This window comes from Haplochromis burtoni, unplaced genomic scaffold, assembly GCF_018398535.1.
Source record: "Haplochromis burtoni strain Fernald_Lab_line unplaced genomic scaffold, NCSU_Asbu1 Contig_62, whole genome shotgun sequence".
NCBI classification, from domain to species: domain Eukaryota; kingdom Metazoa; phylum Chordata; class Actinopteri; order Cichliformes; family Cichlidae; genus Haplochromis; species Haplochromis burtoni.
The window spans coordinates 231,176-249,496 of NW_024582423.1; the positions used below are offsets into that span (position 1 = coordinate 231,176).

General features: G+C 39.2%; 1 protein-coding gene across 3 annotated transcripts in view; it reads right to left on the bottom strand.

The window, feature by feature from the left end:
• LOC102311349 (GDNF family receptor alpha-2) overlaps positions 1-18,321 on the bottom strand; it is a 68,463-nt gene that overhangs the window by 48,683 nt on the left and 1,459 nt on the right. For all 3 annotated transcript variants that reach the window (XM_014333674.2, XM_005922623.2, XM_005922622.2), the window contains exons 2-3: positions 17,495-17,851; positions 2,497-2,583 (exon numbers count right to left, since the gene is read on the bottom strand). In XM_014333674.2, coding sequence (XP_014189160.1) covers positions 2,497-2,583; positions 17,495-17,851 — 444 coding nt within the window. The remainder of the gene's footprint in view (positions 1-2,496; positions 2,584-17,494; positions 17,852-18,321) is intronic.

Below are 18,321 nucleotides of genomic sequence, written 5' to 3' on the forward strand. Positions count from 1 at the left end.
GATTTATTTTACCAAGTGGATCATCATGGCCTTGCCATATTGGTCCATTTGATTGACCTTTATTATAATTATGAATTTATTTTATTTTCGGTTGCTACAAACGGGACAGACATGACTGGGGGATAGGACAGGGAGAAAGAATGAAAGAAAGAGAGGGAGAGAAAGAAAACCAAAGGGAAGAAGAGACGGTGAGAAGGGGGGGAAGAAAGAAGAAAAAAACAAACAAGCAAAGACCCCTTATTCACGCCCTCCCCTTTTTAAACTCTTATTACTAAATTTGAACCAAAATGGCATTACTCTTTGCATGTAATTGATTGACTCTTGACTCTCATATCGACATAGTTTTTTATTGTCATTATGATATCATAAATATGATTACCTTTTCAGCTTTGATTTTCTAACGTTTTTTACATCAGAAAGTGAAGCCAAGCCTGAGCAAAGGCTTGCAGCATTACTAGTATACTTTTTGATGTTTAACTGATTCCGATCTCCCATTATTGATCCCACCAGTCTGACAAGTGTTATTATTTTGTTTTGCAACATTCTTCAACGAACTCGCACAGAATTGTTGGGTAGCTTTGTATAATATTGCAACATCTCAACCTTGCTGTTGTGAATGTGTGCTATATAGATGAAATTAATATTTAATGGTATTTTGCCTATAGGAGGTGCAAGAACAACATAAACTGAAAATATCATAATTCAACTGTCATGAGCTTGATTTCATTTTTTTTAATCTAAAGCCAAACTAAAACCAATAATAAATCAGGATGACTTCATATAACCATAAACATGTGTGCATGTTTCAGTCACATTTTCTATTATTAAGGTAACAAATTTTGAGATTTGTGCAGCCTTGGCAGAAGTATGCATTTTCAGAATTTTTTAGATGTACTTAAAACAGGGAAGGCAGTTTTCTATCATCTCTAAAAACTCCAAACTAATCAAAGCCAGCACTTTTATATATTCTGGTCTCGCTTTTTCAATATATCAAACAAACCTATTTTCAAAAACAAGTAAGGCACTACTGATTTAAAGCTAAGGGGATTATGCAAAAGCGTGTCTTTCTTGTACCTCCCAGTTATAAAACAAAGGAAGATACATCAGCAAAGAGAAAAGGAAAATGTGCAGTCTTCAGTGTTTGTAGATAGCTTTTGGCTAAAAAGAAAACCCCCCCGAAAAGGAACATAATCTGGAAATTTCTGTCAGAACTGAATGAAAGAAAATGACTGAATTTTCAAGTGAGTGTAGCCTATAGCTCCAGCATTAAACAGAAATCCTTTTGTGTCAAGTAACGTCTATACTAATGCATGCTTCTCTGCAATGCATTTATTATTATATCGGTGTCTTTTAAGATCTGCACTGATTACTGATAGAGTGGCCATAGTAACTAGTGCATTAGAGAAGCTAAAGCTCTTCTGTTGAGGGCCAGGCTGTTTAATTAGTAAACCAAAGAGGAAATCAAACTGAACGCACAATCAATAGCTGTGGGGTGGTGCACTGAAAGTGTATACTTTAGCACACACGGCCAACAAAACCACTGTATGCTGGACAGATTAAACAATAAGCACCCAATTTATCCAAAGGCAAGGACAGATAACTGGTAGATGGCCAATGAGGAACGAGTAGCCCACTGCACATTTTTTAGGCCCTATTAAACTTATATTGCATTCTCTCCAGAACAGCTATTAACCTAACATTTCTAGTATTATTATTATTAGACACCAATCAGGAACCACAATCATTCAGTGTTCTGCATTCTCAGCCAGGACAGGTGGCTCATGTATGTCCAGTTTCTTGCATGTGCAACATGCACACCTACACTAATAAATACTTGTGAGCAAGTAAACTATGAAGAGACCACCAGTAAAACATTTGTAACAACAAACCTAAAAAGACTTAAATCAACCTGATCTAGAATGGACATTTTAAAGATGCTAACAAAGGAAAAGTGGCTAAAGCTATCCAGCGCTCAGAGTCAGCCAGAAGCTAGCAGCCTCGGTATGAGCAAAGGATCAAGGATCAAATAAAAGTAAAAGGAAAATTATAGAAACGAGTAAATACAGAAGAATTGTGTGCCTGGTGAAGTTAGAAACATACTGGAAAATGATGTAACTGTGAATGTAGCTGACATTAGTTTTGTTGTACATATCTATTGCATATACACTGCTTTTGTTAGGTAATGATGGGTGTACAGAAACTCCAATAGTACAGTTTTCAGTTGTTTAAGTAAGAGAAAATCCTGCAACTTACGGCATTTCGGGAGCTGTTTAGTTTAGTTTAGTAAATTATTTTAATGTAAAAAATAATATTTTGGGTTAAAGAAAAGTAGATTTTTGTTGCCATATGCCATCATCATAATCATAATCAAAATCATAATCAACAAACCTGGCATGTTAACGCTGAACTTAAGTCGGAAATCAAAATCCCCTAAGAAATTTTAAATCTGGGCATTATTATAAATTCATCATTTTGTTAAGATCAGTGTTGTGATACCTGAAGAGATGGAAGCCAAACGGCTTGTGTCAGGGTGCCAGTTGGGTGCAACAGGTTCATATGGAGATAAGTCTTCCATGTCTTCATCTAAAACAACAGTAAGGATGAAAAAAAAAGATTAGTTATTGCTCAAAAAGACCACAGCTCTACAATTAACTGAATCATCAGAAAATATACAACACATAGGAATTCATCTTACCCCCAATATCACAGAATATACACAAAATAAGGCAAGATTCAATCCATATCTCAAACTTTACTGACTCACACAAAGAACCACTAACAATAAACTCTTTTGATTTGAATTTAACAGATATTTGAAAGCATGGCTTTGATTTAAATGTAGCATTATCCTTGAGCAATATATTTTTGACCAACAACAGTTTTACACGTTTTTCATCCTCAACAATGATTATGTTTCTCAATACTCATCTTTTCCATGTATGGTCATATTTTCATATTCTGTTTGTGGATGTGCTAAAATAATTTGGGGAAGGAATGCAGTTAGGGGAATAACAGGAAACGAGCATATTCCTTCCTCGGTCACTTCAACTCAACGGACTATGCTTAAAGAGAGTTAATGAAAGAAAATGTTACTGCGTCCAACTGCCAAGAACATGTTTCCATTTCTGAGAATCTCTAAGATAAGGGAAAATTGATGTGCAGTAAATATCATAAGATAATGACAAATTGCTTCCAAGCTCCAAGAATGTTTACTTGTTTTGAATATTGTATAAAAGAAAAAAGGTCTTTATCTTTGGTCATTCCCCTGTGGGGGTGGCTCAGTGCTTCAGCTCCTCTGCAATAAAGGACATTTCTCTTGCAAGATTGCATCTGTTGCTGTTTTAATTTTTACTTAATATATTTTCTGATTCTCCATGACAGGAAAAGAGATGTTTGTCATCATCACATTCTTTGCTTGTGGAGCATTTGTGCCTGCTTTGGTTTGATTTGGGAGAACAGCTGAAGGACTAAAGCATAAGCAATGCATCTTTCCTGTTAACAATGTGTTGGCTGAGCTGTTTTTATGAAAATAAATAAATAAATAAATAAATGAATGAATAAAAAATAAAATTAGCACTCAACTGACTGAGTCTCTCCCATGTGCCTGCTTCTCTGTAGGCCCTAATCCCACATTTAAAATTCATAGCCATTCAGTGTGATTGAGACAAACCCTCCAGTGTGTAATAGCTTTGCATTCGGATCCTAACAGAAACACAGTGAGGGTGTTATGAGGAAGGCTTGGGGGCCTGCTGCTACAAATGAGAAAATCCGTAACCTGTTGGTAAAAGACTACGCTTCTAGGACAACCAATCAGTAGATCCAATCAATAGATATGGTGCATTTTGTTTATCAGCACGCTCTTCGAGCATTTCAGAAAAATGTGATGCAATCTGAAAAAATGCTTTCAGCTAACTGCTGTGATAATAGGTAAGACTATTGTAGAAAGCTGTGTGTGTGCGTGTATGCCTGTATGCCATATTATTGCTATTACTGAGGTATTTATGTCTTCTTTGCACAGCAAATTATAATAAGCAATAAGCAATAATTCAAATGATGGTAACCAGAAGGTAAAGTGACACAGTGTTTATCACTGTTGCCTCACAGTGAGAAGGTCCTTTCCTCAAATCTGCCAGCTGCCTTGGACCTGTCTGGACTCTGGAGTCTTTGGAGTAGATATTTAGTCCAAATTTCAACATTTTAAATTGGCCGTAGGTGTAAATGTGAGTGTGAACGGTTGTCTTTCTCTCTGTGTTAGCACTGTGATGGACTGGCATCCTGTCCAAGGCATAAACCCACCTCTAACCCTGTGACAGTTGTGATAATCTCCAAACCCCTCGCTTGGATAAGTGGAAGACAATGAATGGATTGATGGTCAAGAAACTGTATGAATCGTTGGATAATAATAATCAGCAGACAGCAATAATGATGCATGATAACATTGGCTTTGTGATTATATTGATTGGCATGAAAGATAAATTTGTTAAACCCTCACCCCTTAGCAAAAATATGTGCACATGCACACAGATTAGCTAAATTTTAATAACAGGGAAAAGCTGAATTACTAATGGGATTTTTCCTCCATTTTTCTGCAGATTAAAGACCACCCCGACACAGACCAGTGCATATCTGCAGTCACTGCTTTCTATATATGTCTGCATGACCCCTCTTCATCGGAACTGGCAGTCATAAGAAAAAAAGAGTAGCTCAGCCGGCCACTTTTTGAGCACACACAGCTATTGACATGTTGCTCAGTTCAGGATCTCACATTTGTTTGAGAGAAATAAAAAAGTGCTGGGGGACACACACAAAGAATAGAAAAGAAAAGATGCACAAAATTGCAGAGGAAGAAAGAAGCAGCACAATTGGGGGCAGAAAACCCTTTGAAAGACTAAACTACCTATATCCTCAAAGTGTCCATACAGAAACACATATTCACTCTAAGATAGAAAGGTAGGTAGGTAGGTAGGTAGGTAGGTAGGTAGGTAGGTAGGTAGGTAGTGTTGAGACTAGTAGTTAAACATATGCCATTTTATGACCAGTAGTCAATGTAGTAAATTAGCTTAACAGCTGTAGGCCATATATTATCCTTTAGTTCTAATGGTGTGCTATGTATGTAGTTTAGTCTCTATTATACTCTTGAATAAAAGAAACATAATCATTTGTAGTTCATTAGACAAAGTGTGCATTACTCTGTAAGAGTAGAAGAATTGGGAGATTTCAACAGTAGGTAGGTAGGTAGGTAGGTAGGTAGGTAGGTAGGTAGGTAGGTAGGTAGGTAGATAGATAGATAGATAGATAGATAGATAGATAGATAGATAGATAGATAGATAGATAGATAGATAGATAGATAGATAGATAGATAGATAGATAGATAAATAACATGGAGATAGAGAAATCTAAGTTCTGCTTTCTGATGTACTGTATTGTGTTTTTTATCCACAGTTGCATCACTCACAACTCTGTTCATGCTTGTCCTTACATTTCTATCAAGACAGAAGGACTCGGGAGGTTCCAGAACTTGAGATCTCGCAGTATGTCTAATTACAACAATTACCTTCAAAAGCTATAATGCTCTGAAGCCTTTCAAGAGTTCAAGACTACCACCTACACAGCAAACAACCACCTTTACCACCCTTCCATGTTTTTTTTAGCAGCACCTACCGCTATTGTGCATTTAAAAAAAAGAAGAAAAAAGAAGGAAATAATGTACAGAAAAATCGAATGCTTTGCACTGAACAGAGCCAAATGGAAAAAAGCATGTTCTATCTTTTGCCACAAGCAAACAACTTGTTATTAGGTTGCTTACTATTTTGTTCAGGCAGCTTCTTACACTGTAGGAAAGCTTCACAGGCAGCCGAGAGTCAAGCCATTTTAGGCACGTTAAATTTTACAGTGTGTCTGTGCAGTGTGTACTGTACTGATCCTATAAGGGTACTCACAAAGATCAAGATCCACCAAGGTCAATACCCTATTGTGCATTTTTAAAAGCGATCTGAATCTACGCCTAAATTTAGTAGGATCCTCTTCGGCTTATGCTCTACGTTCATGGCTCATTAAATTCACTTTGACAGGTTTGTGTAATCTTACTAGGAACAAACAGACAGAAAGATGGCTCTGATCGCATACATCCACCTCAGCTTTTGCCTTGGTGGAAGAATAATGTGAACCCACAACAGTAGCTGCAGCTAATGGATGGTACAAGCCGTACTAAATCATAAAACTGCAAAACACAATATAATCTCACACACACCCTTAGGACTGAGAAATCCCACAGCAGGAGGCCTTGTTGTACTTAAAGAAAACTGCTCTTTGACAGTCACCCTGGACCCAATTACGCATTCATCAAGTAATAGAAAATTCCTCCCAGCTGTTTAGTGATCAGATGTTTTTTAGCCGCAGGGCAACAAGTTATCGCTGTAATTAAGCCTCCGTTTGACTTCATTTGCTCTGACAGGATGGAGCATGAAAGACAATCAGCCCTTCCCTAGTTACAGCATGAGAAAAATAATGCCTTCCGGTGGGTTCACAGGGCTGTTAGCTGCCATAAGGGGTCTTACAAAGCTATTAGGTACCATCACTCTTTCTTTTCATATGCATTATCAATGAAGTTGAACTCTTGAGGTGGAAACTATCCCATGGTTTTTTCGTGACATTCTTGGCAAATGGTTTATGGCTAGAAGCTAGAAGTCATTCACCATCTGTTTTTAATGGTTTCCCTTTAGTTATTGTCCATCAGTTTAATATTCATTTCACCTTGTTCTCTGTTTGTGTTGCAGGAAACACCCATTTACACTGCACACATATTATCTCCCACTCATATAATAAGAATATGCAACAAAACGATATCTTAGACTAATTGCAAACTCATTGCACGGCCTGGAGCACAGCTGGACGTCTTCTGCAGAGCTCTGCAGGCTGCTGCACATGCTCAGCTTGCATGTAACCAAGCCTCTGCTGTCAGAGCTTGAAAAGTTTGTAAATGAGCTGTCTGTGGAGTTTAGGCGTGCCAGCCTGGGCTCCTTTCATATCTTAGAGAATACTTTTATAAATTAATAAGAAAAAACACCTTTTTAAATCACATTATAATAAAATGCATTAATATTTCCTCCTATTATGTGTTCATCTCGACAAAGACAAGTTGTACCACAAACGCATTTTTTAAAAATTGCACTTAACAAAACAAAAGTTGAAGGGTATATTCTGTTAACAGCTCAGCTTTTGAAGTTATATTGACATTCTAAACTCAATTTCAAACCATACAAATAGAATATTGGTATTAGCTCAGAATAATATTTCAAGTCACAATTTCAATCCAGCATGGCGTGTTGGGCAAATATAGCTTAAAAAAGAGAGAAAAAAATTAATGTTGAGTTTTTTCAGCCCTTCCTTTGGCTATGTGAATGCAATGTTGATAAAAAAAAAAAAGAAAAGCGTTCCACTCTCACGTACCTAAATCATCCCTATGCTTGGCGCAAATGTTGAATATTGATAGGGAAAAACAGTGACTAATCCTTTCACACACTTTGTAGGTGATACAAGTTCCAATTTTACAATAGTAAGACTTAAATACTCAATATGAAGCAACATAAATACTTACTGTAAAGATATTTAAAGCTGCTGTATAGACAATCTGGTTATTAAGTAAGGTATGGCTATATAAAACATACGACTCGTTTCTTCTGCTTTAAATTCCTCTATATGGAAAATAGAGGGGAAAACGCAAGTAGCTATTTTATGAGCAGAGTTAAAGGCGAGCGATAGAGAGAAAAAGAGGCCTCGTAGTTGACTTCTATGATGCGCATTCATTCAGCACCTCTGTGAACCTTTCTGCAGGAGTGAGTCTTAATGCCCACATCATGACAGTATTCAAAGAGCAGAAAGCCCCGCCACTCACTCCCGCCTCTGATAGAGAACCTAGAGAACTCACTCCGCTATAAAAGGCTAATCTAAACCCCACTACCCGGCCCTCATTTCAGCGGCACTGTCACACTCTATACTAGGCTCAAAGTGAATGGGAGTAATTTTCGGCCAGTTCACCTTACAGTATAGAAAATCATTAGACAGATTTCCCAGGACAAACAGTGCCTGTTTTGTCATCCTATTTTACTGATCCCTTTCACATTTGGGGATGAAAGATGCTAGGGGAGAAGGAAGGATGAAAAGGACAAGGAGGGGAAGCTGTGAAAGACCGTATTGATCACACACAGGATCTATTGACAGGTCCCTTCCTCTGATGATGAAGCGGCTACCTAGTGAGTACCGTATGGGTCTCCAGCTCAGGGAGGGAGAAAGCAAAGAGGACACATTCAGCATGCAAGAGCCTGCTCGCCGTATACCCTGACATGCAGGGCAGGCTGGAAAAATGTTCTGCTTATGACAGTGGATGGCTAAGGTAATGGCCAGTGACTGCCACCATTGCTCATAGTAATGATGGTTTCACCCAGGAATACTGTGTACCTTTGCAACCGCCACCCCCCTTCCTCCTGTAGCACCCTCCATGACGCTCTCTCTCTTCTTCTCACTCCTTTTCCGTTTCTCTCTTAAGTTTCCTTGCCCCCTCATTATTTATCTACCATCCCGTCCTCGCTTCTTGCCCTCGCCTCCTGTCTTTTCTCTTGCTCTCTCCATTACTCCTCTTCACCACCGAAGTCTACCATGATGTCCACGGCATTCTCACACTGTCCATTTCGTGTAACGTCCCGCAGCATTAGGGGCCGCCCTGTGGCATTAGAATGATGTAGCGACATATTAAGCAAGTGACCTTTGCAATGCTGACGTTCATAAAAGTGGAGAAAATAAATCACTCCGCAAAATTGCGGTATTCTCGTCATTTCATGTAAAGACTCCTCTCACAATGAGCTGGAACAAACTAATGGAGCACTCCTTCCTCTCACTGAAGAGAAAGTTAGCTAATTAAATTGCTATGAATGATATTCACAAAGGCTCCTGCTTTGAGGGCCAGGGCGTGATTTCACAGCTGAGGCTGGGGAAAAAATGTGTATGTTAGAGGTATGGAACTTATTGTTTAAATCTTCAATTGTGCAATATTCACACGAGCCCCGGAGCATAATTGAGAGCCACCTATGCAATATTCCCCTGTGTAGCAGCCAACAGTTCTTTCTTAATTACTTCTTTTATGGATTCAAGAGTCCTGCACAGATTCACTCGCCTTGCACTGACACGGGCCCATTCAGAGCAGAATCCATCCATTATCCATTAAGGACAGTTGCACTGATGCATTGAATTCAGCTGCCATCTTCTGTGAGAAAACACAATTAACATGACACCATTTACCCTACCACTGAAAAAAGATTTTCAAGATTTTAAGACAAATGGAGGCAGACTAGAATAATGGGAGATGTGGCCCCACATTCTAGCTTCATGGCCTTGTTATTCCACCACATTCACAAGGGTAAGGACATGGTGTGAAATGTAAAATGTTTCAGAAGTGTAGTTAAACACCTGCTGAGATGTGTCAGCTTGCTGATATTTCAAGAAGACACATCAAGCAGCACTAGATGACGGTTATGAATCATATTGCTGTCACTTTGTCGAGGCGCTTTGTATGTTTTCTCAGCCTCGGCACACTTTTTTCTCACGCATTGTCAACTTTGAAACACTGGTCACACTCACTTGGATTGTAATTTACAGTCACATCTCATGGACACAGAACATACTTCAACTTGACGGCCTTTCCATCAGGCTACCTCATGGTGAGTCTGGGTTTGACTTGGTCAATGTTTAACTTTAAAGTCTCTGGGTATAGTGTCAAATACGTTGACATTTTCAGTTTTAAGGCTGACAGAGCTATGTGAGAGAAGTGCGAAAGGGTGGATGTCGCACAGTTTAACACTGAGGGCTAAAGCATGAACCCCATCATCAGTCTGAAATATGTGGCAGCACAAACCAGACATTACACTTACTGACTGTTGTTGCTTGGCTACTGGTTAACTAAAAAAACAAACCAAAACATCCAATATTCCCTTATTGTCCTCAATGAATCCAAGGTGAACACATAGCAGCTGGTGTTTTCTTTCTTTTTTCTTTGTTAGTGAGTCTACATCGTTATTATAGAAAAAAAACATCATCACGCAGATACATATTTTTGAATGTTTGAACAACAGAGGAGAAGCATCAAATATCACCCACAGTAACACTTATTAGACAAAAAGTACTATCACTGGCTACCATCTGGATTTCCAGGATTCCTGCCACGATCCAGAGCCGCACCAACATTTGATGGCTTCAACTGTCAGTGATGAAAAACGTGACCTTCGTTGAGAAGCTTGTTTTCTCCCACACAAACCAAGGTCTTTTGATGGCTTTGCCTCTGCACATTTTACAGATAACTGAAGGACTTAGGTAACACAAGAAACAACATTACTGTGTCAAGTTTGAGGACCAGTTATGCTATTCCCTAAATATGATATGATTACTGAAAATAAAGTCCTAAAATTTCTCAAATTTCCTAAAATTTTAGAAACCGTCGTGAACACGCTTTCACTATGAATCTTGGAAGTTATTAAATATGTAGTCAAAGGAGCTTGCAAAGAAAAGCGTCTGGACTTCTTTAAGTTACTTGAAGACGTTTCACCTCTCATCCGAGAGGCTTCTTCAGTTCTAAGGTCAAATGGTGGAGAGTCCCAGATTTAAACCTAGTGGGAGTATCCCCCCACATCATCACGCAGATACATATTTTTTGAATGTTTGAACAACAGAGGAGAAGCATCAAATATCACCCACAGTAACACTTATTAGACAAAAAGTACTATCACTGGCTACCATCTGGATTTCCAAGATTTCTGCCACGATCCAGAGCCGCACCTAGTGGGGGGATACTCCCACTAGGTTTAAATCTGGGACTCCCCACCATTTGACCTTAGAACTGAAGAAGCTTCTCGGATGAGAGGTGAAACGTCTTCAACTAACTTAAAGAAGTCCAGACGCTTTTCTTTGCAAGCCCCTTTGACTGCGATGACCTGGATGACTGAGAACCTTCACAGACATATTAAATATGTATCACAAATCTAATATCTGAATCTGCAGCAGCTTTACTGTACAAGATTTTTGAGTTTAATGAAAAGTCCAATGTAGTCAAACAAAATAATCTTCAATACAAGAGATAGGCAGTTATGAAACCAGATGTAGAGGACAGTAAAAGCCCCAAACTGTCAGCACTGTAAGAGATTTGTTGAAAATAAGCACTATGTATCAGTGCTTGCTGTTGTTGTAATTAATGAGGTCTACATTCTTTATGCTGATGCCAATACTAATTTCTCAGGGAGGTGCAAACACACACACACTTTTAGAGGCATATTTGTTTTCTTTTGTTTGTTAAGCCACTTGACATTGACCTATGAATCATAGAAAACTCACCTTACTTATGCGATGAAGCAGTGCTGTGTCTACGCACAACAGATAACTTAGCAAAGAACCAGCTTTTAGACACTTCATTACTAGCAGCCTGTCACAAAAACACACAGTTTGTTCCCATCTCTTTACCCGAATCTACATCAATGTCAAAGATAACACAGTTTAACAGACATAAAATTATATTTTGGTTACAAAAGTACAGAAATTCTGTCTTGCCTGATTTCCACTTCCTACACTGTATAGTGTATATTATCTTTACACTAGACTGTATACAGATGGCATAGGGGTGTAATTCAGTGAATTAATCTAAGTATCATCAGCTTAAATGCAAATTAGTCTACTACATTTGATGTAACCCAATACTGGCCATAAGGACCACAGCCACTGTGCACCATAAAAATAAAATAAATAATAATAATAATAACAATGGATTGCATTTATATAGCGCTTTTCGGGAGCCCTCAAAGCGCTTTACAATACCACTATTCATTCACTCTCACATTCACACACTGGTGGAGGCAAGCTACAGTTGTAGCCACAGCTGCCCTGGGGCAGACTGACAGAGGCGAGGCTGCCATATCGCCATCGGCCCCTCTGGCCAACACCAGTAGGCGGTAGGTGAAGTGTCTTGCCCAAGGACACAACGACCGAGACTGTCTGAGCCGGGGCTCGGACCGGCAACCTAAAGTCATAATAAATTAGAGAATAAGCTGAAATACACAGAATCAGTCCCCTGAAAGTCAAAGTGCTTAACAGTTAGAAAGTTAAAATTCACACAGAAGAAGAAGTTTCAAAGCTGGAAAGTAGCTGAATATCTTTTAAACATACATTAGAAAAAGCTGACTAATGACAAAAATAATGACAAAAAATCTGAATGAATATTGAAAGCTCATATTCTTTAACCACTTGAAGAGTGGAATTATGTGTTTTAAATGTCTAAACTCAGGAATCTCAAATAAAAAACAGAATATTTGTCTGTTGTGTATGTGTGTGTGTGTGTGTGTGTGTGTGTGTGTGTGTGTGTGTGTGTGTGTGTGTGTGTGTGTGTGTGTGTGTGTGTGTGTGAGTGACTGACTGCGCACACTCTCACACAACTTTTTCTTTTTTACATTGTTTTCAACAATTAACTTAACATGTAGCTACCATAATTGTTAATCCATCTAAGACCTACATGTAAACCATCCACACAAAATACAGTTTAGGCCAGTGGTCCCCAACCCCCGGGCCTTGGACCGGTACCGGTCTGTGAGTCGTTTGGTACCGGGCCGCGAGAGTTGAGGCTCAGGTGTGAAACGTATGGTTTTCAGGGTTTTTATCGGTTTTCAGCGTTATTTTGTTATTGTTAACTCTGTTTTCCTGGGTCTTTTCACGTGTGTTATGTGTTATGCTGCTAGTTAAAGAGATTTCTAAAAAGATGAGATTATAAAGCATGACTGGGCCTCATATATTTCAGTCAAAGCATCTTCTGACTATTGAATTCAGACTTCTTTAACCTGATCTCTGTCCATTTAGATCCAATGTAGCTGCATACGGCCCAGCTTTGATCTCAAGTGTTACAATGGCCTATCTTTCTTTAAAAGTAAAGAGGTAAACAGTCACATTTAATAACCAAAACATGAAAAGCATGAAAATGCTTTAAGATGTAAGTGCAATTTCAAAAGTATGTCTTTGCCTGCGAAATAACGTCGCAGCACACACATTTAATAGATTACAGAGTTTCAAAAGTGTGGATGCTGGGCAGGCACACTGTTTTCATGCTGAAGTCTTTTTCTCTTTGACTTCATAATCTGCCATTCTAGAAAAAGACGTTCACATGTTTGTGTCTTCATCTCAGTAACACACATATGCATGGATGAAATGATTTTTATCTATTTCGTACACTTTCCCAGCAGCAGCATCTCTTCATTATCTTTATGTCTGCAGACATGCTTCTTTCAGTGGTTTGAGGTCTGTTTTCTCTCACACACACAGATATTTTCCACACACATCAAAAAGGTTTTTCACATATCAGCGATTTGTGTGTTTGTGTGTGTATGCTTAAATTTTGTCCACACATTCATGTGTTGTAGAGGCTAAATTTTAATAAGTTTAGTGGTTCTGTGACTTTGATGCTGAAATTTGCATTTGGTGGTTTATGGTTTCCTGAGGACTAACTGACAGCTGAGAGTGAAACAAAACAATTTTTAGTAGATTTTAAGAATGTAAGACAAATGCAAACCAGGTAGTTTGCTTGATATTTCAAATAAAGTCTACAAGGAAATACCAAAACTCCAAAAGTGTGGGTATATGGGCTCACTAATAGTTGCTGCCATTCAAATTGAACAAATCTCCAGCCACTTTCTGCCATGGCCTGCCTAGAAGCTCACTGGGCATCAGTAGCTCTACTAGGGTCACACGTTCTTTGAGACATGTTGTTTCTCACCAATTCACCTATTTGTCTGCCTATGCCTGGCCACCATACTGCTTCTCAGGCATGACCATTGGGATGACCAATTTGGAGTCTTTTAGCAACAAACCATAATGGACAGTGAGTAAAGCCCTTCCTGGCTAATATGCTTTTGCTGGGCCTGAGTGTTGGTTGCTGTCTGGTCAGCCTCTCTGGCACAAGGACACGATCTCTGCACAAACGATGTCTTCTTTGAGCTATTCTCTCAGGTTTGTAGGTATTGCTCAGGTATTTTAACACCAACAAAGTGATTCCCAAAGAGCCAAAAACCTGACATATATATCGACATGTTGTGTGGGTTAGGGTTAGTTACAACAGTGACAGTCAAAGATCCCAAACATACTGTCAATGCAGTAAAAACATACTTGGAAAGAAAAAGAAAACTCACAAGTGAACACTATCAGTCATGGATTGCCCTCCCCAAAAATCTGGATCTGAACATTATTGACGCAGTATGGGATCCTCTTGACAGAGAATGAAACAAAATGCAACCTGCATCCAAAAAAGCTGTGAATGTCCTTCAAGAAGCCAGGATATCTATTTTTGAAGACTACGTAAAGAAATAAATGACAAAAAAAAGCTTGCCAAAGAGAGTTCAGGCTGTGTTGACAAATAAAGGTCATCATACCAAATATAGACTTTCAAGCTTGTTAGAATTGTAAAAACTCTGCTTTTGCCACTGTATTTCATGTATGTCTGCATGTTTCAATAAATCCCAGCACCTATTTCCCATTTTCCAAGCAGTTCCATATCAGAGAACCTGTTGGTAAGGTAGACCAACTCACTCATATAGCTGATAAGCAATAATACTGCTATGATCTATAAAGTACAAAGATAAAACATTTCCTTTCAAGGCATTTACAAGCATTAGAAAATGCAACTGACTCAACAGAGTGAACAAAAAGCTTTTTGGTTACAAATATGTTTTATTCTGGTGAGCAGTAGAGGAAAAAAACTCTTTGTTCTAAGTTAACCTTTTCAAAGCAGTTACTTACTGTAGATGTAACTAAATACATCCCTGGAATTACTTCACAGACACTCGTATGGAGGGCTAAAGTAAGTAGAGGGTCACAGATCCTAGGCTGTGCATCAAACCACTGTCAGGTATTGGGATCACGAAACAGTCTTTTGTGACTTAAGACCACACATTTAATTTTAAATTATATATATATAATTATATTTATATATTTACAATGATATATTGACAAGAGGTCTTTACTCCCAGAAAGCTGGGATAGTGGGTTAACCTTGCCTGAGGCAGTGAAGTATCTGTGGGAGGTTTGTGAAAGGAGAGCAGGATGTTGTGTCAATCCCAGTCCATCCTTGGTCCTCATCAGCTTTCTCTTCACTGACAAAGTGGTTTAGCTCTCAAGCCTGCAGGCCAAGTTCATGTCCCTGGCTAACACAGTTCATGCAAAACATAGCAAATTTTAGCTACAATAAGATTTCTTTATCGATTCCTACACTTTCTGAGATATATATATTGACCTTTGTGTATTGACAAAGTATTAAACACATTCTCTATGCCGTATCCATGCTCGTCACATCAGTAGAAATTACACAGCACTTTAAAAATCTCATCTCTCTTCCTGTTGGCCATTCATATCCTTTGACCTTGTCTGGCTACATTTCTTTGAATCCAAGTCCATTTCTATTCAGATGTTTCTCTCTTCTCCAATTGTCTCTCCGTATTAATGCAGCAAAGAAATTTTCCAAAGCTACAAACCATCCTGTTTTATCCACACAGTTTTTAAGTGGTTTAGCACCACTTCATGAGGGTCTGCTGGGATTCAGCTTTTCGTGTTTGTTTCCAGAGATGGATGTTGTACACAGATTGTTTCCAGTTAACAAAAGCCTGCTTGACTGCACAGTGGATCGTGATTAGATTAAAGCTGCACTGTAAGAGCTTTTTGTTTGTGTTAAAGCAGGTTTTATCTCTAAGGGTGACAGGACCAAAATGGGTCACCGCTGAAAGTATTCTTCAGATGCACATGCTCTATGAAGGACACACTGGAGGCACGGGAGGTCTCTATTCTTGACAGCCCAGGCAACTTACATGACGCATTCAAACCCATTGACTGGTGCGGCTATTTTTTGGGGAAAGGAGAAGGTGGGGGCATAAATGAGGCGCAGTGGGAGAACAGAAAGATCATTACATTTAGAAAAAGAGAAGAAGACAGGAAGCGAGACACAGGGCCTGAGGAACATCCATGTCATCACATTTCCCTTGAACTCATGTCAGGGACCCTCTGCTGCCACAAGTCTGATGAAGTGTAACTGGCACTATGAGTAGTCAGCCTGGCGAATCACTTCACAGATCACCACACAAAAGCCCAAAATGCTCAAAGCTCGGAGACTTTGAAATGTCTCCATCATTACCCCACGTGTCAAAACAGCTGAGTATGTTATGTGCTGCATGCTTACATGGACGCTTGGAATCTGCCAAATAGACTTTGATCACATGTATTAACAAATGTCACACTTGGGTTAGGGTTCCCCTTTAGGGTGATCTCTAGGGTGGTGCATCTCCAGCAGACAGATTTGTCCTAATATAAGGCTTGCGTGGTTTTTACCCTTGATGTGGAATGAGAAACACACTTTTAGTGACACTGGACAAGAAAAGCACATACGAAACTTTGAGTATATGGTAACTGATATAATCTGAGAGGGTATTAAGCTTCTGCACACGACCGGCCTCTTTTCTTATGTTTTAAGAAATTAATTCTGTATGTAAACTTTGGTCAATTGCAGAAATCTTCAAATCAGATCTGTTGAGGTAATATAAAGTATTGTACAGAGGGAAAATGACCAAACAAGAACTAAGGCATGGCAGTAAAATGGGTAAACTGGAGGACATTCTGGTACTTTGAGTCTCAAGTGATGTAAGTGATGTTTTTTTTAATTTTGTCCAATCACACTGGCGTTGGCCTGAGAGGGGAAAGATGTAGGTAGGGCTCTCTGATTTTATATTCTGGTGTGGATTGTTTTTCTATGTTCTATTTCTGTGTATCACAACTTTAAAGCTTTAGGTGTAGGACATCTCGAATCAAAATCCAGGAAGCTTGTCTTAAAAAAGGGTTTCAACAAATCAGCCTTTGAGTGTGATTTTATGTCCCACAAAAGTGGACACATAAGCCCCACTGTGCTATATGACTGTAAAGTAATTACAAGGTAAAATGGAACACTTTAGGTGAAAACCAATAAGTCTACCATAACATGTCCATCTAATGTAATTCCATTATAGCTCCATTACATCTGAGAGGGTGTGGAAAGTAGGAAAGCATATATTTTTCATCAGGGGCTTCTGGGTATCCCTGTAAGAGGGCGCTGGGGAATAGGGCATCAACAGTGGGTGTGGTTACTTCTTGTCTTTGCTCGGAAAACAAACTAACTGGTACTCGACGTCAGTAGATTCATAAAAAAATACATGTCAGAATCCTCTAGACTGTGAGTCACATATATAGCTATCAATGAAAGTATGCTGCATATCTGTCACAGGATAATAAACAGCTGCTTTTACTTGCATCTTGCTGTACATGACCACAGAGCTCACGCAAAAGAACTGAAGGAGGGATAAGAGGGGCACTGTGGACCTTTATTATATTGCTCACAAAATGTACAGTTAAAATTTGGTAGCATGAATTTTGTGAGACCTTGAAAGCACCTGCCTCCTACCTTCATTGCGTCCCATGTTTATAGACCAGTAGATCTGTAGACACTGCTGCTCCGTCTTCAAGGACCTCTTGCAACGGCAGTTATACAGAGGGCTAACCAGCAGCACTTCCAGAGCAGCCTGGCACTCCCTGTTGTTATCTAGCATGGCATCTTTCTCCTTACCCACAAGGCACTGGCGCATAACTCGGTACCAAGAGCTGCACTGAGGGTCCTGGTTACACATTTCACTTGCCTCGATGCAGTTCACCCATTCTGGCTGAGCTCCAGGCCCAGATTTGATGCTTGAAGATCCTGGAGCACTGTTAGCCAAAGACACGGGCAAAGCTGAGGGAACACCCCAGGAACCTGCTGCCTCATCTATGTGGAGAAAAAGAAAATATGTGGTGGTAAAAACTGAATGGTGACTGAGAAACTGCAAATTAATGTTTGGGGGTTTAGTGTTTTATGTGTGCTAGTATCTGTCTATCTATCTTCATGCTTTATCCTCTGTTCCATTTATGCAACAAGTTGTATGGGGGAACAAACCAGATTTGCAGCCTATTATAGGCCCATACCTGCCCAGGCATCTTTTAGCAAGCCAGTTAGTTATTCCTCCGGTGCACATTGCTCATACACTCCTCTATGCAGTGTTTTGCTATGTCTCGTTTACTTTATAGCGGGTTATTTAGGTGCTTACCGAGCCAGGTTTTTGGTGCATTTAATGCAGCAAAAGAGAACTAGACTCAGATTCTTATTAAATCTAACCAAAGGTATATCCGATCACTGAATAATATCTAATTATATCATGCCAAGGACTACGCTTAATTTGCATCTAGGTGAGCAGAAAA